Here is a 23936-nt window from a genome sequence, read left to right as displayed (position 1 = left end):
AGGTTGAAGATGCTTTCTGAGTTAACTGGCCAACACCTCTGAAACCGGAACACTCTGACCCTACTTTCGGGCAAAGACAGAAGGGAGAAGATTCCCCTGCCTTGCGGCTTTCCCTGCTCCCAAAGGATGTCTGCATTGGTCACTCTCTCCATTTCACGTCCCCGAAGAGAGAGGAAGAAGCAAGATCCAGAGCAGAGGCACACCATCCCCTCTGCGGAGGAGAACACAACAGTCCCACAAGCAAGGCAGCATTTAGAAGGTGTTTTTAATTAACAAAATGGTCCGGGGGGGAAGGAGGAGGAGGAGAAGGGGGTGGGAAAGAAAGGAGGGAATAAACTGTGAAGCTGGACAGGACGGGGGAGGTCGTGTGGTGGGAAGAACCCAAGAAAAGAAAAAGAGAGAGAGATCGCTGCATGTTTCCAGGAGTTGCAACCGAAAGCCCATGCGCAAGAAACTACCTGGAACCTTTGTCCGAGTAGAATAAGCCAATGTCCTTCAAATCCTTGGGCACCCAGATGTGGAGGGACTACAAGCCCCATCATCCATGACCATCGGGGCCAAGCTGGCTGTGGACGATGGAAGTGGTAGTCCACCCACATCTGGGGGTGGGAAGGCTGAAAAGCACAGGAAGAAGGCAAAGCACTTTGCTGCTGCTCCCTTCATGGATGCCAAGTGTTATTTATGAACATGTATTTGTCTTCTAAAAAAAAAAGAAAGAGAGAGAGAGAACCCCCAAACTCGGCAAACTTCTTCGTTATGAAGTGATCTGCTTGCTTGGCACAAGGCAGCATGCAAAGCTAGGAGGTGCCGAAGGCGGCACAGAGAGAGCAGGTTTTGGCAACAGGAACAACGACGAAAAATATATATGCATATATCCTCACAGCTAAAAGGTAAAGCAGGATTTAAAAGCCACTGAAGTGAAACCGAATATTCCCCCCCCCCTACCCCCCACCTCCATGGCATCAAATCAGCATTACAGCTACAATGGTTTGTGTGTGTGTTTGTTTTAAAATGACTTCAGAGTCGTCCGCCGTCCTCCCTCTTGCTCTCAGCCCGGGTCAAGGTCCGTAGCAGCACAGACACAACAATCCTCCAGAGGGGTCAGGCCTGCATCCTCGGCTTCAGGAGTGGAGTTCACAGGTCAAAGTTCAGTCCGTCCGAAGGATCATTGGGGGGTGCTCGCTGTCTTCGTCCAGCCGCAGGGCACTGGCGTCCTCTTCCAGGCAAGCGCCACCGACCGCACCCAGGTCGTCGGTATAGGCTGGTAGACGAATGAAAAGTGCAGGGCTTTGGGAGGCAGGCACAGAGACGGGCACAGATACACACATGGATAGCCCACGCCAACCAGGCTGCCAGTAGGTTGGCAAAGGCTACACTAGGAAATTACACATCACATACCACAGCATCAACCCAAAGACAGATACTTGACGATCTCTTACCATGCAGGCCGAAGCATGCTTGCTCAGAGGGAAACTCAATTTAATTCCTAGCAAATATGCTTAGGATGGCAGCCTCAAATGCTAATCTCCAGAGACCCAGGTAATCAAAAAGGCTTGGCTGTCCATGCCAGGCAGTTTGGCCACAGTGCGTGCCCCTTACTGGCTAGGGGTGGGTATGGCCAAGACAGAGGCTGATGGCAGAACACAGGATGGGGCAGAGGTGGCTCGAGAGGTCAAAAGCCTCTTCCCCTCCATACCCTGAAGCACCCTTGGTGCAGCACAACCCCAAATTCCCAACAGTGGCATTTGAACTGCTCAGCTTTTGGAGCCAAGGCACCCTGAGAGAGCAGCACTTGAGTGCAGGTGGGGGAAATGAGCGCTCTTTAAAATGGCCAGTTGGCTTGGGTATCCCTGTGCCTCATTTCATTTCATTTTAATACATTTATTACCATAACAATACAAGGCAGGCAGGAAGCTGCCTTATACTAAGTCAGATGGTTGGTCCATCTAGCCCAGTGTAGTCCACACAGACTGGCAGCTGCTCTCCAAGTTTCCACGCAGGGGGACTTTCCCAGCCCAACCTGGAGATGCTGCCAGGGATTGAACCTGGGACCTTCTACATGCAAAGCAGCTGTCCTACCACTAAATTACAGCCCATCTCCCAAAGATTGGATTACCATTTATACGTAACATTCAACCTTTGTCAACGCTTTATTCATAATAAAGGGGGACGCGATGTCTGACTTCTTGCCTCTGACAAAGAACAGAGCAACGAAAGGACCAGGCAGAGTGGCTCAAGCAGCCTCCTTGACCAGGGGCGAGGAAGGCGAGTCATGTCCCATGGGGAAGGCCACGTGGAACTTGCCTCTTGTGGGCACCCCCCCCCCTTTGCAGGCTCCTCACTCAACCACCCCAGTCCCATCCTTACCGTGCCTTGTAGGCGAAGAAGGCACGTAAGTACCTTTAGTCACAGCAGCGCTGTACGTCTGCGCTACTAGCGGCCGGTCGTGCGATGCAGATTCTAGGATTTCATTGCCTGGCTCCATGCTGCCATCCAGCCTATGGGAAGAACCAGAGAGCGAACGGTGACCAATGCAATCCTTAAAAAGAAAGACTGCGTGGTCTTTATGGTTTCGTCTACACGTACGTACAACCTGAGCCTAAGATGGAGGGGCTCACTGCATTAACGCCCCAACAGATCTGGCTCCTTCATCAGTCGCAGCTTCGGATCCAGCACAGAGCCAGCGGGTCCCTGTGTGTCCATCTTCCAGCCTGCTTCTGGCTCAGCTCACACACGCTACTCTGGCTATAGCTCTCCTACCTAGCAGTTAAGTGAGGGCAGGTGAAAGGCCCACCCATTTGCTCTATGGCACATGCTTTGGTTATGCAAATTGTGTTTAGCTGGTCAGCCAAAGCCATTGCTTAGACAAAGGGACTGGTTTGGCAACCTTGCTCTCATGCCTTCTACCGCCACAGATACAGGACTCCAAGAACTGGAAAGGACTCAGGGCATAATCCAGGCCATGGGTCAGCAACGTTTTCCAGCCATGGGCCGTCCCACTGTCCCTCAGACCTTGTGGGGGGCCGGACTATATTTTTGGGGAGAAAAAAATAAATGAACGAATTCCTATGCCCCACAAATAACCCAGAGATGCATTTTAAATAAAAGGACACATTCTACTCATGTAAAAACAGGTTGATTCCCGGACTGTCTACAGGCTGGATTTAGAAGGCGATTGGGCCGCATCCGGCCCCCAGGCTTTAGGTTGCCTACCCCTGATCCAGGCTGACCCCTCCCAACTCATGACAGTATATTTTGCTCAGCCTTGCGCTAACTTTTTAAAATTGTTGTAGGGCATTGGGCCTATTGTTCTGCCTTACGGTTTTACATGCACTGTACACTGCCCTGAAACCTTTCTTTGATGAAGGATGGTGTAAAAATATGTGACAGAATTAAAATAACTATGGTAGCAAACTGTGCCTTAGAACCAGCTATGGCTACCACAGCCACCTGTATGAAGGCAATGCTTCACCCTAGCTCTGAAACGGAACACCTGAAAACAAAAAAACAGGAGCACCTCACCAGGAGGAAACAGGACAGGAGACTTACTTGTGCTGTTTCATCAGGGTACATTCGCCTCCCTCCTGGGGGTCCAGGTTGTACATGTACAGGTATCCATCTGCAGCTCCTACCAGCACCCGGGGAATCTTCTGGATTCTGCAAGTAAATCCTAGTCAAGTTTAAAAACCTTACTATGTAAGATTTAACTATGTGTGTGTGGTTTTTAAAGTTGCTGCTTTCCTCCCAGCAGCTAAGTTCACTTTACAAGGATCAGTGTAAGTCCAACTGCACAGAGCCGAGGGCTTGCTGATCAGAAGGTCAGCGGTTCGAATCCCCGCGACGGGGTGAGCTCCCGTTGCTCGGTCCCAGCTCCTGCCCACCTAGCAGTTCGAAAGCACGTCAAAGTGCAAGTAGATAAATAGGTACCGCTCCGGCGGGAAGGTAAACGCCGTTTCCGTGCACTGCTCTGGTTTGCCAAAGCAGCTTAGTCCTGCTGGCCACATGACCCGGAAGCTGTACGCCGGCTCCCTCGGCCACTAAAGTGAGATGAGTGCCGCAATCCCAGAGTCAGACACAACTGGACCCAATGGTCAGGGGTCCCTTTACCTTTACCTAAACATGCACAGGACTTTGCTGTCAGCTGATCAATTAAGCCCCACTATTGTGCACAAAGGAACCTGGGTTTTGTGCATTATCCAAATGCAGTATGATTGTTAAAAACAAGCAGACACAGATACGTTCAGAGGTTCACGTTGCCTCCCTTTCCACCTCTACCTGTAGGGTGCTTGTAGAAGACGTGGGGGGAAGTCCCCTCCCCACTCAGCGCTCCATACTTACGTGGCCAATGCACAGATGTTTTTGTGCCCACAGAAAGGGAGGCGGACGGTGGCAAAAGCTCGGCCTTGGTTGAACATTTCTGTCACCTGGGCAGGCAGGTAGTTTGTGGAGACCATCAGGACTTTCCCAAAGTAACCCGTCCAAGTCGTGGGCTCCTCCTGAGGTCTGGAAGAAAGGAAGGAGAGCGGAAATTACACTCACACCACTTAACACATCACAAGAACTCTGCCATATTTGAGTATGTCTTGGCTTACAGCCACAGGCAGAAGCATAACTTCCTCTAAGCTTCAGCTGCTCTTTCAAGACACTCGCACAAGTCTTCCATTGCATTTGGGAAATAGATTAGCCCAGGCACCCCCAGCCTGCGGCCTTCCAGATGTTTTGGCCTACAACTCCCATGATCCCTAGCTAACAGGACCAGTGGTAAGGGATGATGGGAATTGTAGTCCAAAACATCTGGAGGGCCGAAGGTTGGGGGTGCCTGGACTAGCCTCTACAGAAAGACGGGACTTTCCTGTTCTGCCTCTGGAGATTCAGATGGGTCTAGCTTTACTTTCTTTCCAAAGGCAGATTTATTTATTGTTAAAAAAAACCTTTACTTTCATGTTATCTCTCCACTATGTGGTTTACCAGAGCACTGCTTGCACTGGGTTTTGGCTTCAAAACAATGTGGCCTTAAAAATTATCCTATATATTCTTAAGTCAACAAGCAGCCTAAATTTTAAAGAAACAGTATCATTGGTTGCTGTGTGCGCACGCTGCCTTAACAGCCCAGTTCCACCCCGATTCTACGTCAAGACAAATATTCATCAAAAGTATTTATTAAATCCTGCTTTGCTAACAAATATTGAACTCTGTGGATGCTCACAACAGCTAGCAACGATTCTGAACAAGGAAGAAAAGTTCATCTATCCAGGACAATATATAAGCAAAAAGCAAGTTACCCTAAAGTCAGCACGTCAAAAGTTTGGGAATTTTTTAAGCTTTAAACTGGCTCCTAAAAAGCTACCACTGTTATGACCTACATGCCACTCAGTCATGCTCAGAACAGACCCACTGAAATCAATGGATGTGACAAACCTAAGACAACTGATTTAAATGCACCTGAGTATGGTTTAGTTCAGGGGTCCCCAAACTAAGGCCCGCGGGCTGGATACGGCCCGAACGAGCCAATTATCCGGCCCACGACAACCACCACCGCATGCCCTTACCGGCGTTGCTGCCCATCTCCGGGTCGGCAGAGCACCGGAAATATCTTGTGTGCATGCGTCATTTCCGGCGCACTTCCGGGTTGGAGGAGGCCCATGCGCACAAGCTATTTCCGGATCTCCACCGACCCGGAAGTGCGCCGGAAATAGCGCGTGCTCCCCCGCCCTCCGCGCGATTGGCGCCGGAGGAACCGGCCCAAGGCCGGGTAAGTTTGCCGACCCCTGGTTTAGTTGGACACACTTTAACATAGGGGCCTGATGAACAGTGGTGGTCAGGGAGAATATTTCGAAACGAGAGTAACGTGGCAAATTCCCCACTCCCCTTCCAAGCCACAATGAAAGCAAATTCCCCACTCCCCTTCCAAGCCACAATGAGAGATCAGAGCTGGGTTGCAGCCCACCCTGGATCCAAGTGGGCAGCTGTCAAAAGAAAGGTTTCCTTACTTCTCTTTCACAGTTTCTAATTTGAAAATGTGCACTGTCTCCGTGTTACTGGATGCGGACAGAAACATGCCGTCCATGCTGAAGGCCAAAGAGGAGATGCTCACACACCTGGAGGGAATAAGCAGAAAAGAAAACGGCCAGTCAGTTCCCACATCCCAACTCTGGAGCAAGAAGAGGTGCCAGCTAGACAGAGGCAGCTGCTCCCCATTCTCCAGTGGCCTAGGCAGGGTCCCACCCATTTAACTGCTGGGGAATTCTGAGGCACCCAAAAACTTGCTCACTGCTTCCTGCTGCAAAACAAAGGTTTCGCCCTTCTGCAGATTTTGGATTCCCCCCGCCATGAAGAAACACAGCTACCTATGACACAGGTTCAACTGCTGTGGAGTAGGGGGGAACTCCTGCAAAGAGCAAGCTTCTCAGACTGAGCATTTTACTTCACCTCTTCACACCCCTTCGGAATTCAAAGAGTTTCTGTCCCTCTGGAATGGAAAATACCCGGATCACCGTCCCCTGTTGGGAAAAAGGAGACTTCAGTGTCCAAATTAAAATAGCTGCTGCAGAGTCCCAATATAGTTCTAGAGCAAAGGGGCTGAACCTATCTGGCTCTGGGAGAGAGATCTTTGGCTGTCTCCACCCTGTGGGCCAGGTAGGTCAACCTCCCTGCCTGTCAAAATTCTCTTGTGTGGGGTTGTTCCCAACTGTGGCAAGCACAGTGGCATGGGGTGGTATGAGCCCTGTGCTCTGGAGGCCTCCCTACGCTTCTCCTTTCCATCCCCAATGTTGGAGATGGAAATGGAAGAAGGGGCTGGGAAGGCTTCAAATAGCAGTTTTGATTTAATGGAAACCGTTTCCTCCTCCTTGAGCAAGGCCTGCTTCTGCCTTGTTCCAACAGAAGGAACAATCCGGAGCCCACTTCCAGCTCCTGGGTGTTCCCTTGAAGTCCCAGCCTTGCCCCTCCCGCACCATCACCTTTGACATCAGGTACAGGGGTGTGTGGCTTCTCCACAATGGCCTGTCAAGCAAAATGGGGAGGTCTGGTATGCCACCTTTGACTCATAGCCCAGAAGTTCCCCATCCCGGTTATACAGGGAGGAACCAAAATGGCTGGGGTCGAAATAACAATTTTTAGATCCTTGACCGTGTCCACTGGGGTTTAAAACCTTCATGCAGAACACATTCACAGCGTTTTTTATTTATAAGACTAAAGCTGTGCACAGCGCAACGTAAGGATTGCCATAAGGATTGCCTGATCCCCTATTCCTTTTCCCCTTCCCTTTTTTTCTGAAGAAACCCTTCTGGGTCCCTACATTAAAATTCCTCCCTGGTCTCCCTACTGGCATAGCATGACTAACCTGGCCAGCTAGCCCTGGGGATCCCACTGATATTTGTTTTTTATGCTGTTTTTTAGCTGTTTTAAGTTGTTTTAATCATTGTCTTATATTTGTTGTTAGCTGCCCTGAGCCTGGTCTTTGGATTGGGAATGGCGGGGTAGAAATAAAAAAATTATTATTATTATTATTATTATTATGAAACCAACACCAATGGAATTAAAAACAAAACGGTAAATTAAAAGCAAACAGATTAAGAACAGACTGGTATTCATTGCCAGCAAAGACTTGGAACGATAAATGAGATTTACCCTAGAAGCCCCTGTCCCCACACCAGATCACAAGCTGCTTGCTTTGAGGAAGACTTATTCGTTCCCTAACAGTTTGCTCTGTGGCCCTGGAAGGTGGGGCTTCCTGCCCCAGACACACAAACCTTGAATGTGCAGGGCTGCTTATGGAGCGCTTTGGACTCAGGACAATAAATTGAATTGGAATCACATAAATGAAGTATCCTGGAAGACTGAATCAAATACATTTCAAGGTGTGATTTGAGATAAGGTTACCAGATTTTTTTTTCAATGAATCCGGGGACACTTTTCAACTTCAGCTGAATTCAGTGTATTTTGTCAGGAGACTGATTAAATCTGGGGACTGTCCCCGGGAAATGGGGACGTCTGGTAACCTTAATTTGAGAGGATAAGCAAGCTTGGAAAGTGTCGGACTGTCACCTTCTTTGGAGGTCTTTAAGCAGAGGCTTGACAGCCATCTGTCAAGAATGCTTTGATGGTGTTTCCTGCTTGGCAGGGGGTTGGACTAGATGGCCTTTGTGGTCTCTTCCAACTCTATGATTCTATGATTCATCAACGTCATACCACATCACAGAGTCTAATTCCAAGATACAGCACTGTACCTGCTGTGGGGTGGCACAGGGCAAACAGGAGGAGAGAATCTCAATTGCCTCTTTTGAGACATTTGTACGTGTTATGGATTATATCCCTTCCGGTTGTATGTATGTATGTATATATATATATATATATATACACACACGATTGAATACTTTCGCGGTTGCGATATTTGTATACATCCTGCAATTTTACCGTGTTGTCTGTTGTTTGTTGATACTTTAAAAGGTGGAGAGAACCCCACCCGATAAAAAGAACCAACGCACAGCTTAGCACGATAGGGTGTTAATAGCTTGGACAGCAGCTCAAGTCCTAGGTTGGAGGGTGAGAGGTTTGTGCTGACATTTTGGGTTATTCCCAAGCAGAAACACTGCAGGAGGCTTCTGGGCACTTCAACTCACTCTTTCAAAAAACCCACAGAAATGCTGCCTTTGTTCCCGTTCAAAACAGAAGTCGGTGTATCAGGCCCTCACCTTTTCTGACGCCGTGGCCAGTTTTGTGCCGCTGGCATCGAAAGCTATCGCAGCCAAAGGACTGTCATGAGCAGGGATCATGTTAGCAGCTCTCTGCAGAAGAAAAAAAAGGGGGGGCACAAGAGCTTAGCACAGGCGTAGCCAGCACCAGACAGGGAAGATCTCCTTGGGCACAGGAGCAGGAAAGAAATGCGCGGAACCTCACCAGATTGATGGTGTCAAAGACCTGGACTTCCCCAATGGTGGCACTGCCTGGGTAGGCCAGGTAGCAGTTGTCGTTGTTTATGGACAGCGCACACAAGCCTAGGGACAGAGAGAAAAGGAGGGCATTGCCTCAGGCTACAGACACGTCAAGGAGGATCGGGAAGGGAAAGCAGCCGTCACCGAGGCTTGCAGGACAGGGTTTGGAGTTCCTATGGGTGACAGGGAGCATTTTAAGGTGGCCTTGTGGTTGGGACTCAAGGCGGTTCTCACGGACAGCACAGGTGGTAATAATAAAAATATTATTATTATTATTATTATTATTATTATTATTATTATTATTATTATTATTATTATTATTATTATTATTTGTACCCCGCCCATTTGGCTGGGTCTCCCCAGCCACTCTGGGCGGCTTCCATCAAATATTAAAATACATTTAAAATATCACAGTTTAAAAACTTCCCTAAACAGGGCTGCCTTCAGGTATTTTCTGAATGTCAGGTAGTTGTTTATTCCTTGACCTCTGATGGGAGGGCATTCCACAGGGCGGGCGCCACTACCAAGAAGGCCCTCTGCCTGGTTCCCAATAATAATAATAAGAATACAAAATAATACAAAAAGCTAAAAACAACACAGCCTTTTCCTTAAAAAACAGTCAGTTCCCCAAGGCCTGTTGTAGCAACCACTTGCCAGCAGAAGGACAACGGGGAGGGAACCAGCACATTTATGTCTGCATTCATATGCTGCTGCCCCCGGAAGAATGTGCAACCAGGAGGGTCAACTATGCAAACAAAAATGTAATTCTTGATTGAGCTGCCCTCATAGCAAAGAATCACAGCTGGGTGGTGTTTTCACTGTGTCAAAGATTATCTGTGGGAAATAGAGAATGGCCTCCCTTACCTGCGGGGTTGGGGGGCGTCTCCCTGATGGTATGCAACACTTTCATGTCCCGGATGTTATGAATGTACAGAGATTCTTCTAAGCACACGATCAATCGCTGAGGAGGGAAATAAAAAAAAGGAGAGGGAAGAGAATGAAGAGAAAATCCTGAAGTAGCGTAAAGCCTTCAGAGTGAAGCTTCCTAGAGAAGGAAGTTAGCGACTAGTGAAGGCAGTTTTAAAATCTGCCAGCCTGGATTATATTGATTTAGGAGCACAAGGCAAAGCCTCCTTTCCCACAACGTAGGCGAGGCAATTGTGATCACCTGTTATTAGGAGGCCTCACCTGATCCTGACCTCAATCCAACAAAGATCCTGACTGTTCTTCGCCCTACAGGCAATGTGTGTTTGTGTTCTGGGACAGAAGGAAGTGCAATTATCACCTCGCCCTGCACAACGAAAATATCTGTGCTCAAAATAAATAAGGGTCAATGAGAATGTCCTGCAGTCAATCGAGGGACAAAATACTAAGCAAGATTCCAACAAAAATTCCATGATAATTCTTTATTGGATTGGATCAAGTGACTGACTACTCAACAGTCACCCTGTTAAGCTAGAGCTAGTGGTGCTATGTTCTAGTGTGAGAATGGAGGCCTGGAAAACAGGCACTTGCCTGGTTGCTATCAGCAAGCAAAGCCTGCCTCCAGGGAAATTTTACCAAAGTAGTCCCCCACCCCCCTTTCCAATGCCTCTGATGCTACAAAAATCACTAGACGAAACTATGCATGGCCAGTATGAGCATGTCACAGGGACAGGAGGAAATTCATCTGCATGAGCCTCTACCTGCAGCAGCCGAATCCAGAAACAAGGTCAACTCCTATTTTGCTGTCTTTCCTGTACACAGAAAACTAGTATATAATATTTCTCTTTCTATGCGATATATAGTTTTTTGTTTGTTTGGTGCAAGGAGAAGTGTTCAAGTCACAAGAGGCCCCTGTCAGCTGCATAAGTGTGTCCAGAGAAAGAAGTTTCACTGTCCCTTCTACTGTTAGAAAGAACCAGTGCCACAAAACCCACCCACTTGTGACCACAGTTTCAATCTTATTCCTAGACCAGGCTTCCCCAAACTCGGCCCTCCAGCTGTTTTGGGACTACAATTCCTATCATCCCTGACCACTGGTCCTGTTAGCTAGGGATGATGGGAGTTGTAGTCCCAAAACAGCTGGAGGGCCAAGTTTGGGGATGCCTCTCCTAGACACTGGAGTAATCACAAATAAATAGGCCTTTTGTCTTTTATGCTTTACATTTCTGATTCTTTGTTTTCTTTCTTTTTGTTACGGTTGCTCTTTTCTGTCGTTGCTGTGGTTTGTATCCCGCCTTTCCTCCAAGGAGTTCAAGGTCCCTGACATGGTTCTCCTGCCTATTTTATCCTCACCACAACCCTGCGAGGTAGGGTAGACTGAGAGCAAGTGAATGCCCCAAGGTCACCCAGTGAGCTTCATGACCAAGTGGGGATCTGAACTCTGGTTAACCAAATCAATAAAATACTAAATATGAATGAAAAACCAACAAAAGAGGCCCGAGATGACTCCAAAGCATCACAACTCACCTGCCTGTTAAGCTTGACAGCCAGGATTGTATTGGAATAGCTGTAGTTGCAAATCTCTGTCCCCTTCTTGAAGTGGCAAACTTTCAGCTTGCGGGGGGCTTTGAGGCTCACGATGGCCACCAAGCTACTGGAAAAGAGCCTCTCCACGATGCACACATCTTCTGTGTCAGCTGCAGGGGTGGAAAGGGGAGATGTAGGGAAAAGTGGGCAAAATGAAGGATGAAGGTGTGCGAAGGAGCTGTTCAGACAGCAATTTGAAATCAGAATTTCAAGTCACTCCTCTTACTGCTGACCTGCCCCATTCTCCTGCCTCATCTGCCTGCGCCTCCCACCCCAGAACCAGCAAAAGCAAAGACGCAACACGAATCAAAAGACAGTAATTAAGAGTCATAGCCCCTTCTTAATGTGTCTGGAGACGCTGTGGTTTCAAAACTGTGTTCAGGTGAACCTTAGGGTTCCCTGGAACCCTTTAAGGGTTTAGTCATTTTTGACAAGCTTTGCTGAAAGAACTTTGCAATTTGCAGTTGCTGGGGAGCGGAGCATGTTCTGGGTCACCTTCTCCATTCACAATGGAGATGCCCAATAAGCCTGGCTGTGGGCCTACATCTTCCAGTCATCCCCCCCCATATATATATATAGAATCCTCTGTGGCACAGACAGTGGCTGATCAGATGGGAAGTCTATATGTAAAGGATTCCCTGAGGGAAGGGAAATCTGAAAACCATTTGCTGACAAGAGGGCCAACCCTAAAACGCTCATATCAGATTGCTAGACTTACAAATAAACTCCATGGAAATCAAAGAAAGTGTGGCTAGGATCAAGGTGTTAAGATTGCTCCTAAAGGTCTCCCATCCAAAACTTTAGGCATGTATGGTCACAATTACCTTATTTTTTATTTAAAGAGGCACAGGGTTTGAGGGTTTGAACTGGGTGAGAACATGCAGGTGCTTGGCTAAACTACAGCTGGCTAGAGCTTTGCTCCTCCCTGAGGATCAATAGATTGACATATCTGAGGCTAGGCTGGCTGTAAATAGACCTTAATATTGCAGCAGGAAGAGCAAAGCTGCTAAGTGGGGGAAGACAACAGAACGGGAGGGAGCCCAACCTTCTGCTTGCTGAAGATGAGCAAGCTGTAAATAAAGAGCCTGCTAAAAGCATGTGTCACAGAACAGATTTCAAGCAGCTACGGAGGCTTCCTGGCCAGAACCATTAGTATAAATCTTAACTGTATCAAGCAGGGCAACGGTTGACATTTGCCAACTAGGAAAACTGCCAGAAGTTAAAGCCTGAAGGGGTTCTGGTTCATCTACTGGGTCTATCAAGCAAACGGCGCCATTTCCGTTACCAAGGACAATTCACTCCTTTCAGACTCTCTGCTCCAAAAGCGGAGCGAAAATGAAAAAAAGAAGACAAACTGTACTTGTGTGATTCAGTGGGTGGATTTCCCCACACTAAGCAGAGGTGTGAGTTGGGGGCGTGTGTGCGGGTGGGAGCTCATCAATTCCTAATCAATGGCTGCCCATCGAATGAGCCGAAACACACCCAATTTACCCAGCAGAGTGAAACACAAACAACAGCACCACACAGGCATTTTGTCCTTTAGGACAGTACCACACTTTTATGTGACAAGTTTGTTTTCTGCACAACACACACGTTGCAGGCTGTGATACAACCATGTCTCTTAGGTACATGTATATGGCCATTTGTCGTCATGGTTTGCGCTTGATCTGGGAAAAAAATCTGTGTACAAACAGCAAACATGTTTTCCCATGTAAATTACAAAGCCATCCTTGAACTTGGGTACCTTCGCACCCATGTTCAAAGAGCTGAGCATGATTCATCTCGCATTCCTGCACAACTACATAAAATGCTTGGTAATGTGAGAAGATTTCAATGCTCCAGCCAAGGCCACACCATGCAGCCAGATATCCTCTTTGTGCTGAAAATGGGTGGGGTAATGTCAAAAACACCTTGGGGGAGCAAACAGCATAAGACACCCAAAAGGTGGCAAGAAGGGACACCCTCCACCCTCTGTTCAGAATCAAAGCTTCCAAGTCAGAAAGAACTCAAGACTCACATTGCAAATAACTCAAGAGAGTCACATTTCTTCTGGTTTGATGCAAAGCATGATGTGAGTTGTGAAAAGGCAAATGAGACCTCCCAGTTAGAGAAAGGCTGGGTCTGGTGGCTGAGCCATATGGACACAAGCTAGGAACAAATTTGTGCCAGGAAAGGGGGAGTTGGGACTTAGGGAATTTGAGCTGTTCACATGGGGCCAGGGCAGCATGTAAATGGACCAACTGCAGATCATGGGAATGCAGAATGAAGGATCTGCTAAACCCATGTTGAGGCCAAGTCGATTTTTTTTAATGAAGGTGCAGAGTGGGGCAGAAGCAAGCCACCTTTGACCCCCATTAATCACAGATGCATTGTCTTCTTGGAAGTGGCAGAGCTGCCACAGGGACCCCAATAGACCACTTGTGGTTTATTATCTCTCACTGAAGTCATGAACCACAACCCTGTAGGACAGGTTCGCTGCTTGCCAGCAGTTCAACAGCAGCTGCCCCCAGCAGCTGGCACCAACTGGAAATCTGCCTGCAGTCAGCAACGCACTGCTGAAGATCTTGCATGTGCTGGGGCTAGAGACTACCATTTTAGGTGGCCCAAACACCTCTCTCCCCCTCTTTTGCTTTGGAGGCTTCTGGAATAAGAGATGCAAAGGGAACTTTTTAGAAAGAAGCTCCAAAAAAAATAATACCAAACATACAAGCTCGGAATTTGGGGTCAAGGAGTTGGCCGCTGTCCTTGCAGCTAGGAGGGCAAGCCCAGGGATCAAGTCAAATAGGTAGTAAGGTTACTAGAGCAGGGGGCAGCCAATTGGAGGAGAAGACGGGTTCCTCCCAGAAACTATCTGCTCAGTCCAAAATGTGACCACAACATAAAGATGGAAGGGGACATGGGGTGGGGTAGAAGGGGAATCAAAATGTACACTTACTGCATTCATAGATCTGCTCCAGTTTATCCACAGAAGAAAGGGAGAAGAATTTGTAACCTGATTTGCTGCCAACAGCTAAGGACCTGCAAAGCAAGACATGAGGTCAATGAAGCATGGGAACGGAACAAACTCGCCATTTCACACAGAAAACCAAGCAGCAACGTCCACCAACCTGATGCCCTCCCAGAAGTATTGGACTATATCAGCCCCAGTGAAAGTGGCTGTGCTTGCTGGGGCCGGTGAGATTCATGCCCAAATTATCCAGAGGGCACCAGGTTGGCAAAGATTGCAACAGAGCACCCCAAGCTCTCTCACTCTCTCACAAGCGAGTTCAACTTCACAGTTTGTCCTGGATCATCACGTGCTCACCAATTTCATCATCCAAGTACGTGGCTGCTTGCAAAACCAAAATAGCAGCCCCAGTCTTTTCTGTATTTGCCTTACTGCAGAAATAAATGCAGACCAAGGTTCAAAAAGAGCATGCTGCGAGGAGCAGTAAGAGCTGAACACAGAACTATGTGCATATTGATAATGGCTGTGTGATTTGTTTGCACCCGTAAGATAGTGCTTTCTTTGCATACTGCATTCCCGACTTGGGGCAAACTGTTTCTCTTTGAGTGGCCTGGGGAGGGGGGGGGTGAAACTTAAGTGCTTGCTTTTTCCAAAGTTATTGCTAAGGCATGTCCTCAAGAGAGAGTCAGATATTGACCAGACCAAATAACTGACGCATGAACACAAATCACATGACAATTCATTTCCCCTTAAGAGACACAACTCTTTGGGGAAGCTGAAATGCTTGGTTGTAATGTGGGCCATAGCGAAAGCCTTTATTTTTTAAGGCATTTGTTGTTCTGAGGTTTGTGCAACTTGCACTGCCCATTGTCAATTGTATCAGACGCTAAATCAAATGACCAAACCCCACAACAAGCTGTTGTGCTGATGACCTAGCAAAAAGGCCTGATTTTTGGAGAGTGGATCAGCGATAATCCTGTCATTTAGAAGCTGGGGATAGTAAGCAGAGAAGTACTGTGTCATTTTTATTACCTGCCGGGGAAATCACTCACTTCAATTTGGCATGCCTGTGCATTTTCTTGCACTGGAGGTCACACAAAATAGCTGCATGTTGTTTTGACAGGTAATTCAAATAGACATAACAATGTAAGTGTTTTCTGCAGCAAAAAAAGGGAGAATGGAAGGTGGACTACAGAATGTGTTGTGCACACAATGTGACAAAAGCACAACTGCCTCAATCTATATATAAGCCCTCATGTTGACACGGCAAACTGTTCAGGGGATTCTTTTTTTGGGGGGGGGGGAGGACAGAACTCCGGCCTTGCCCCTGCTCCCCAACAGAAGGCTGAACCTATCACTGAAAGCTGCTTCACACTATGTCAGACCTTTGGGTCTGTCTCGCTCAGTAATGTCTCCACTGACTGGCAGTGAGATTGCAGGGTTTCTGGCAGGGATGCCTCCCAGGAGATGCCACTGGGACTGAGCGAGGGACCGTCTGCATGCAAAGCAGATGCTCTGTCATTCAGCTGTGGCCCTTCCCTATTTAACCAAAAGGATGCACGTTCAATCCAGTCTGTAGCTCACGCTGGCATGCCCTGTTCCCTGTCCTGTTAGGGATGTGAACTTCCCTCTACAAGTATGTACCTAGGGGGATCGAGGCAAACATCTTGCTATGGCATTCTCCTAAAGCAGGCACGTCCAACTTCCAAGAGACTGCGATCTACTCTCACTATTAAAAAAAAAACTGGCAGTGATCTACCTGTTGGATTGACCAGAGTTGTTGAGGTTCGATCGACCGGGATCAACCAAGGACACCTCGCGATCGACCAGTAGATCGCGATCAACCGGTTGGACATCCCTGTCCTAAAGAACTAGGGATTCTGATGTTCATGGTATAATTCTGCCCACTTTCCATCTCTCCTCGCCCCTCCTTAGGATCTCTGAGCTAGCAAGGCCATCGTGCTGCCTGCGAGAACAGCAGCTACGAACAGAAAATGAAACAGGGAGAGGGGGAGATTATTCATGCAACACCCAGACCCCATTTTGAGGTCTGATCGGCAGAACTGGCTTGAAAGATAAACAGCCTCTTCCTGTGCACTCACACACCATTATCCTTCCAAACAGCACCAAAGATCGATTACTAACATGCTGTGATATGTGGTTGTAAATAATTAAGACTACACTTGTCAGAAGACAAAACACACACTGTGGTTGCAAAACTCTTCCTTTGAGCATCTTCCACAAGTCTCTCAACAGCAGGTACTCTGAGTATAAGGAGGAGGCTCAGGATCTGCTGGCAGATCTCTGGGTAATTTGTCGCAGGTGAGCAAAACTCCCAATGTTTTAAACGACAGCAATTTCCCCCACCTAATTAGGTTGCTGACCTGAGGAAAGCAAACAAAGAGTAGACTTTATAGATGAAAGGACTGAGAGTTTGGTCCTGTTCAGTTCTGGTACTAAATACAAATTCCTAGGCTCAGAAAGTGCTCAGAAGTATCATGTTGTAACTGAAAATCTTTTGCACCTAGCTCTGGTTGGTAAATATTGAGGTACTCATTTTAAAAAACATACACTAAGCAGATCTGACAAGCCTTAAATTATTATTATTATTATTATTACTATTATTAATGATGATGTGATAAGTGGGGCTGTGGCATTCTTCATACAAGACCAGAATACAAGAGACCACAACATCTCTTTCAAGATAACCCCTATATCCACCTGAAACACAACACTGTTCTTCATATCAAAACCCTTCTTTTTATTGTTGCTCAAGATGTACTCACTGCTGGGGAATTTATCAACAATAATCACATATATCAATTCTTTCACTCCACACACTTTTACACTTTTATTTCAGTGTGAACCTACAGCAAATGATATCCACAAACCTCTGTACCACAACAGGAAGACCTAGTTTCACATTCCTGTAATGAAAAGGGGGGGGGGGGGTAGAGCTCTGCCTAATCATAAATTCAGTGATTTTATTTAAATAAGTCCACACCACAGTGCTAAAATTCCCAAGTTTTGTCACTTCCACTTTCTGTAATTTAATTTTATCTCCAGTACTAGTGTGTTTTGTGCAGGGGTTAAGATGGTGCAACCATGCAAAAACACATATACCAGAACCCATAGAACTCCCTGCTCCTTGTGACCATCCTTACCTTCCAAGCCAGACAGCGTGTTTTTCAGCACCCAAGCTTCCTTACCAGGCTCTGGGATGCTCTCAAGAACTTGTGAGAGGACCCCAGCAAAAGCTCTTAAAAGCTCTTTCTCCAATGGAAAAACCCTACCCAAAAGGCGCCTTTAGGCTCTCCACTTTGTGTGCAATTTATCTGCAAGATTTCAACCAGCTGGCTTTCAGTCGCGTAAGGCTGAAATCACACAAGTCAATTGCGTGCAAGGTGCGATCATACTATATTTAATATCATTGTACTGGGCTGCAGAATTTCCTTCTCTCTAGGGATATGAACTCGGATCACTTTCTTTCACAGAGAGAGCGGTTTTCTATTACACACACTGACTAAAGAATTTCATACACTGGCCAAACTATCCAAGCCTATTTGTGGAAGGGTTGTGGTGGGAAGGAGTCAAGAGAGCCAAGCTTTTGAGGAAAGGATCAGGCTACTAGACCTTTGGGCCCTTCAATCTCAGCGAGTCACCCAGCATCAAGAAAAGGAATTCTGTGTGGCTTCCCTTGTACACAAAGGAAGCAGTCATTCCAAAAACAGCCCAACGGCACAGCTCTCCTGATCATTTCCTCTTATTCACTTCCCACGGGTGATGCTCCTCCCTGCAAAATGGCCTAGTTATCACTGCCCTGTCAATCGCCTCTTAAGCATTTCAAAACCCTCGCACTCTGACTACATACTCTGACTTCTTTCCCATGCACTTCAGTGTGAGCCCTACTTTGAATTCAAGAGGCAAGAACTCTGCAGTGTTTCAGCTTGCTGCTGCTCCCACTATAGCAAGTCCGTCCCCCCCCCCACACCAACGCCAGGCTATCTGGCCCAGAAAGCCACAAATTTGGGGACAAAGAGAGGGAAAGGGGACACACACACACACACACACACACACACACACTCCTTGATTTGGAGGTGGTTATACCAAATCTATATTTGCAAAGAATAAGAGCTTGATTACAGCAGGGATGTGGCCCTCCAGATGTTGCTGCATTCAGACTCCCATCAGCCCTAGGAAGCAGGGCCAATGGGAGCTGTGGACCAGCAACACCTGGAAAGCCACAGATGTCCCATTCCTGACTTACTCCAAAGACAGTTGCTTACAGGGTAAGGTTCATTAACAAAGCAGGGCTTACTTTTGAGTAAGCATTAGGACCCTCTCTCCCCCCTGAAGGCAAATTGCATCATGGCAGTGGGCGTCTTCCAGGAAAAACTACTGCGTATCCACTGACTTCAATGCACCTAATGTTTGAGCACCATCCACACAAGAGAGGTGTGATAACTCTGCTGCAGTCCAAAAACATCTGGAGGGCCCCAGGCTGGCAAAGGTTGCCTTGAAAGGCACAGAGCATCTCTTACACTGTTCATACCAAAGGCCTTCATACTATGTTCCAGGAAACCCTGAGGTTCCTGGGAAGCTCAGTGTAGGTTCCTCAGTGAGTGGATCAGAGAGGCCGCTCTGAAACAGAAAAGGCTTGCCCCCTGCAACACCCACCCCCACATTCCTTACCCTGTGCAGCAGCAGCAGCAGGAAAGCAAAGGGCATATTCTAGGTCACACACTCATGGGACTGTGGGGAAGTCCAACAAGCCTAGGACCCCACCCCCACGCCCTAACACAAGACTGCAAAGGGTAGACAAGTCAGGGCTAAATGGATCAAACCTCTGACTCAGTATAAAAAGCGGTTTCATGTGCCCAAGAAAGGGTGCTTTGGGGATTGCAGCTGCATCCAAATTGGGATTGCTCAGAACTGTGCCTGAAGTGCTTGCCAAGGACTTCAAACCCCTCCTCAAAGCCTTCCCAGTGAAGTCTTCACACTGCAATTAAACTGAACCTAGGTATGCGTAAGTGCAACATGGTATATTCTGCCTACCCTTCCTCTGGGAATTATTAGTTTACAACTCAACTTTTCTCCAAGGAGCACAAGGCAACATACACAGTTTGCCTCTCCCCCCCCCCCCCACTTTTATCCTTACAACAATCCTGTGAGATAAGACTGAGAGGTAGTGACTGACCTGATGCCACCTGGTAAGCTCTATAGCCAAGTGAGGCTTTAAACTTGGCTCTCTCCAGTCCGTCCCAGCCCAAAACTTTAACCACTACACACAGTGGCCCTTGTGTTATCCTCTATATTGTAAGCTCCTTGAGGCACAGACCCGTCCTTTCATTCTTTCCGAAGTGCTAGAACCCACTAGGTTCTATGGGATTTGCTCTCATTGCAGGCATCAAGAAAGAGTTCCACTACACCACCCCCAACCCCTTGTTCTACACCTGCCCAGGCCATCAGTTGTGATCTTTTCTCCACCAATGCCTTTCCGAAGCCTTCTTCAGTGAGACACACTGGAGATTTAGCAGTCTCCCTCTTATGATCCCCAGCAACTTGCTTCTAAGGAAGTGTGCCTAGAACTGCAGATATGGTGCATGCTTACTCAGCAGTTAAGTCCCACTTTTCCCAACCCTCAAGGTGCTCTAAGCTCAGGAAGAAGGGTGTGCGCGCGAGGTTCTAACCCTCATCAAAGCACCTCCACAATGGACAAAGAATTGCCGGTTAAATAGTTCCCTGCCAATAACCTGTTTAAAAACACAAGTGTCTCACGGCACATACACCTTCCAGACAGGTAGCGTGTTAAGTCTGTTGTAGCAAAAAACAAAAACGAGATTTGTGATATCTTAAATGCTAACCAATATATACCATAAGCTTTTGTTCATCTTGTCAGATGGATGAATTGTAATGCTGAACTGGCAAGTACACACAAGTGTGTGTGCGCACACACAACACATGGTTGGGAAAGGTAGTTAAAGTGAGTTCAGAGGGAAATGAAATGAAAAAGGACATACAGGGACAATTACAACATAGCTACAGTCACCAATTAACAAGGCAGGTTTGGCAACAGCATGAACAGCTTGGCAGTGGTTATCTCTCACCCACCTGAGATCCCTAAATAAAACAGTGGCCATCTGAATAACTTGGCAAACTCACAGTCACTCATAGAATTGGCCAGATTCAGATTTATTTGTGTCCGGCCATCAGAATGTTACTAAACAAAGGGAGCAATACACTTGTATGAAAGTAACACAGCAACATGTATAAAAAAATAAAAATGACAGAGACAGAGACACAAACCTAACAACATACCATATGAACATTATTAATCTCTCTGGCAAACCACAACATTTATCTGTTTGGCTAGGATTTTAACACACATTTAAAAAGATAATCTGAATCTCCCAGGCAAGACACAGCAACCTCCTTTAAAAGAAAAGAAAGGAGTTATCCAGAACTCTTCAATATGCTAGATCAGCCTTTCCCCCTACCTGGTGCCCTCCAGATGTTGGCCGATGGGACTTGCAGTCAAAAACATCTGGAGAGAATCAAGGCACCAGCAGCAGACATCTTTGAAGGCAATGATTACAAAATCCAATATACCATGTGAATTCTTACTTCACTCAAAATATGAACACTGCATATGGACACTGGTGCAATGGTTGAGCACTGGTCCAGGACAGGGGAGAAACTGGGGTTTGAATCCCCAGTCATCATGAAGCCGGCTGGGTGTGACCATGGAAGCCAGTCAACTGCCTCTCAGCCTGAACTACCTCATAAGGCTTTTGTGGGGATTAAATGAGGACAGGGAGAACCATGAATGTTGCCACCTTGAGCTCCATGGAGAAAAACGTGGGATATAGATTAAATGAATTAATAATAATAATAATAATAATAATAATAAACAGGGTCAGATGAGAACCTGGGAAAGAGTGGGTTTGAATCCTCATTCAGCCATGAAGCTCACTGGGAGCGACCTTGGAAGCCAGCCAACTGTCCCCCCTCCTTTGTCCAACCTACTCACAACTAGATAGCTCAGCTGGTTAGAGCCTGGTGCTGATAACACCAAGGTCGCAGGTTCAATCCCCACACAGGGCGCCTGCGAATACCTGCATTGCAGTGGGTTAAAGTACTAGATGATCCCTACAATTCTACTTCCCAGGGGTGTTGTGAGGATAAAAAGGAGAGGCAGTGGGAACCATAATATACCTGACTTGAGCTCCTTGGATTTTTTTTAAAAAAGAAAGCAATAAAAATAAACTAAGAAATCCTGGGTGTGCGTGCCTTCTCTTCCACCCGCCCCTCTTCTGCCTCATTTAGGGGCATTTCTTCTGCAAACTCTCCCTCTTTCAAAGGAATATACATTGCACATTTAAAAGAAGCATAATTAACAAGATATAACATATTACCATAAGCATAGGACATATCTGCTGTCACTGCCAATCCCCGTCTGTGGATTGCTCTCCCCAGGGAAGTCCGCTTGGCGCCTTCATTATACACCTTTAGGCGCAGGGCAAAAACGTTCCTTTTTAACCAGGCCTTTGGTTGACCTGACTGACATTCTATATATCCTTTTAAAATGTGGCTCTTTTGGAGGGGGGGAAGGGGTGTTACTGGGTTATTGTTCTTATTTTGATTTTATATACTGTATTGCGATCTTTTTTTGTGAACCGCCCAGAGACCTCTGGGTATAAGGCGGTATACAAATTCAAAAAGACAAACAAACAAACAAACAAAAACAACAATAGTAGTAGTAGTAGTAGTAGTAATGCGCGCAGGATCTCAGGTATAGCCACTCAGGCACGCGCACGCGCACTACCGGGGCTGCAGGTGGGGCATCCTCCCCCGCCCCACCCCCGTTTTCGAACGTTCGTCTCCCCCCTCCTTCCGCCCCCCCCCGCGCGTTCTCTCTCGGCCACGCCCCCTCCTCCCCCTTTGGCCTTACGTGTTGTCCTGGTTGAAGTTGGCGAAGAGCAGTTGGCCGGCGCCGGCCTCGCCGCTCTGGCTGGCCAAGTTCATGGCTCTCCCTGGAGGCGGCTGCGCCCCCCACCCCCGTCCCCGGCCGGCCGGCGGGAGGGCAGCGGAAAGAGGCCTGTCAGCCTCGACGGCTCCCGGCCCCGCTCTGCTCCGGCCGCCTCTTCATCCCTCTCAGCGGCGCCTTGTTTACGCTCCGGTAGTGGCCCGGAGCCTTCAGCGCGCCTGCGCTACCCCGCCTACTTCCCTCCTCGCCGCGGCGAAAGCGGCCCGCCATTGGCGGCGCTTCCCGACCGGCCACCGTAGCGCCCGTGCGCCTGCGCGATTTCCGGAGATAGTGGAGGGGACGAGGGCGCGCGCGTGCCTTGCGCGTGCGCCGTATGATGCGGGAGTTTGGGGGGTTCTGCGCGAGCGCAGTGCGGCTTCCCGCGACAGTTGGGTTTTGGCGCGAAAGGGTCTCTGTCTCGAGGCGCGTGAGGGGGATTTTTAGAAACACACAAGACGAGGCAGAAAAAAGAAAAGAAAAGATAGAAGTTTGAGGAAGAAGTCAGCTTAGGGAGCCCCACATAATAAAATAATGGCATTTCAAATCAGCAACTATTTATTACTCAGTATTTCTTTAAAAAGCACTGCTTTAAGAGAGAGAGAGAGAAGTAATGAATATATGCATAACCACAAACATTTCATTGAACCAACAGGGTATTCCTTTTATTTATTTATTTTATAAATAGGCACCAGTGGGAAATATATAATCACAGGCAATTTCGTAAAATACCATATTCTGACATCGTTCAAGATGAGATTTCTTCCTTTTTTTTAATATATAATTTTTATTATTTTTACACTAAAATACTACAAAAATCCTTAACAAACATTTTCATATATTTTCCATTTGGCTGCCAAGCCATGACTTCCGTCAGTCCCTTCAAATGGTTTTCTAATTTTTAACTTGATATTATACTTCTTTAATCAACTATTGCTTACATTTCAAAAAAAAGAATTTCCCTTACTTTACTATCCTACTTACAATAATAGTTCTACACATTCACTACAAAACTTCTTGAAATCCTATTAACGTATTCAAATGTAAATTGTCTTTCAAATAGTTCGTAAACTTTAACCAGTCTTTGATGAATTTCTGGTCCCGCTGCTCTCGGATTCTTCCCGTTAGTTTGTCCATTTCTGCGTATTCAGTCAATTTCACTGTCCATTCCTCTTTCGTCGGTAGTTCTTCTTGTTTCCATTTTTGTGCTAGAAGGATTCTAGCTGCCGCCGTTGCGTATTGGAAAAGTCTAATGTCCTTTTTTTCAATGTCTGTACCTACAATACCTAACAAAAATGCTTCGGGTTTCTTAACAAAATTATATCTCAACATTTTTCTTAACTCATGATATATCATATCCCAGGATGAGATTTCTTCCAATGTGTATTTGATTTTCTTCTGTAACATTTTATCCCTGAATTTTTTGCCTGACGTTTGAATGTGGTTTGCAAACTCCTTAATGGACCCCCCCCTTAAAAGTATAGATGGATAACAACAACAACAACAAGCACAGTATTCCTAT

The 23936-nt window shown here is 47.0% G+C and overlaps 1 protein-coding gene across 2 annotated transcripts; it reads right to left on the bottom strand.

Moving 5' to 3' along the window:
- Window positions 1-421: 421 nt before the first annotated feature.
- On the bottom strand, window positions 422-22676 carry WIPI2 (WD repeat domain, phosphoinositide interacting 2). Of its 2 annotated transcripts, none has more exons than XM_033166825.1 (12): window positions 22343-22676; window positions 14380-14462; window positions 11385-11554; window positions 9798-9894; window positions 8899-8996; window positions 8694-8786; window positions 6430-6500; window positions 5991-6098; window positions 4339-4503; window positions 3550-3657; window positions 2368-2498; window positions 422-1261 (listed from the first exon to the last, which is right to left on the bottom strand). In XM_033166825.1, exons 1-12 carry the CDS (start codon window positions 22414-22416, stop codon window positions 1149-1151), a joined length of 1311 nt encoding a protein of 436 aa, XP_033022716.1. In that variant the 5' UTR covers window positions 22417-22676; the 3' UTR covers window positions 422-1148. The 2 variants fall into 2 exon arrangements, with proteins under 2 accessions (XP_033022716.1, XP_033022717.1); XM_033166826.1 differs by having other exon boundaries at window positions 2401-2498.
- Between the last annotated feature and the right edge of the window lie 1260 nt (window positions 22677-23936).

Source organism: Lacerta agilis, chromosome 13 (genome assembly GCF_009819535.1).
Source record: "Lacerta agilis isolate rLacAgi1 chromosome 13, rLacAgi1.pri, whole genome shotgun sequence".
NCBI classification, from domain to species: domain Eukaryota; kingdom Metazoa; phylum Chordata; class Lepidosauria; order Squamata; family Lacertidae; genus Lacerta; species Lacerta agilis.
The sequence above is the reverse complement of the archived record's forward strand: the minus strand, read 5'-3'. Positions and strand labels throughout refer to the sequence as shown.

Excerpts from the sequence above, each read along its gene's own strand:
- WIPI2 (XM_033166825.1), bottom strand. The coding sequence starts at position 22,416 with ATGAACTTGGCCAGCCAGAGCGGCGAGGCCGGCGCCGGCCAACTGCTC. Across the intron at positions 8,997-9,797 it reads GACGCCCCCCAACCCCGCAG|GCTTGTGTGCGCTGTCCATA; the intron begins GTAAGGGAGGCC and ends CTCTGTCCCTAG. Across the intron at positions 6,501-8,693 it reads TGGCCACGGCGTCAGAAAAG|GGGACGGTGATCCGGGTATT; the intron begins GTGAGGGCCTGA and ends TTTTCCCAACAG.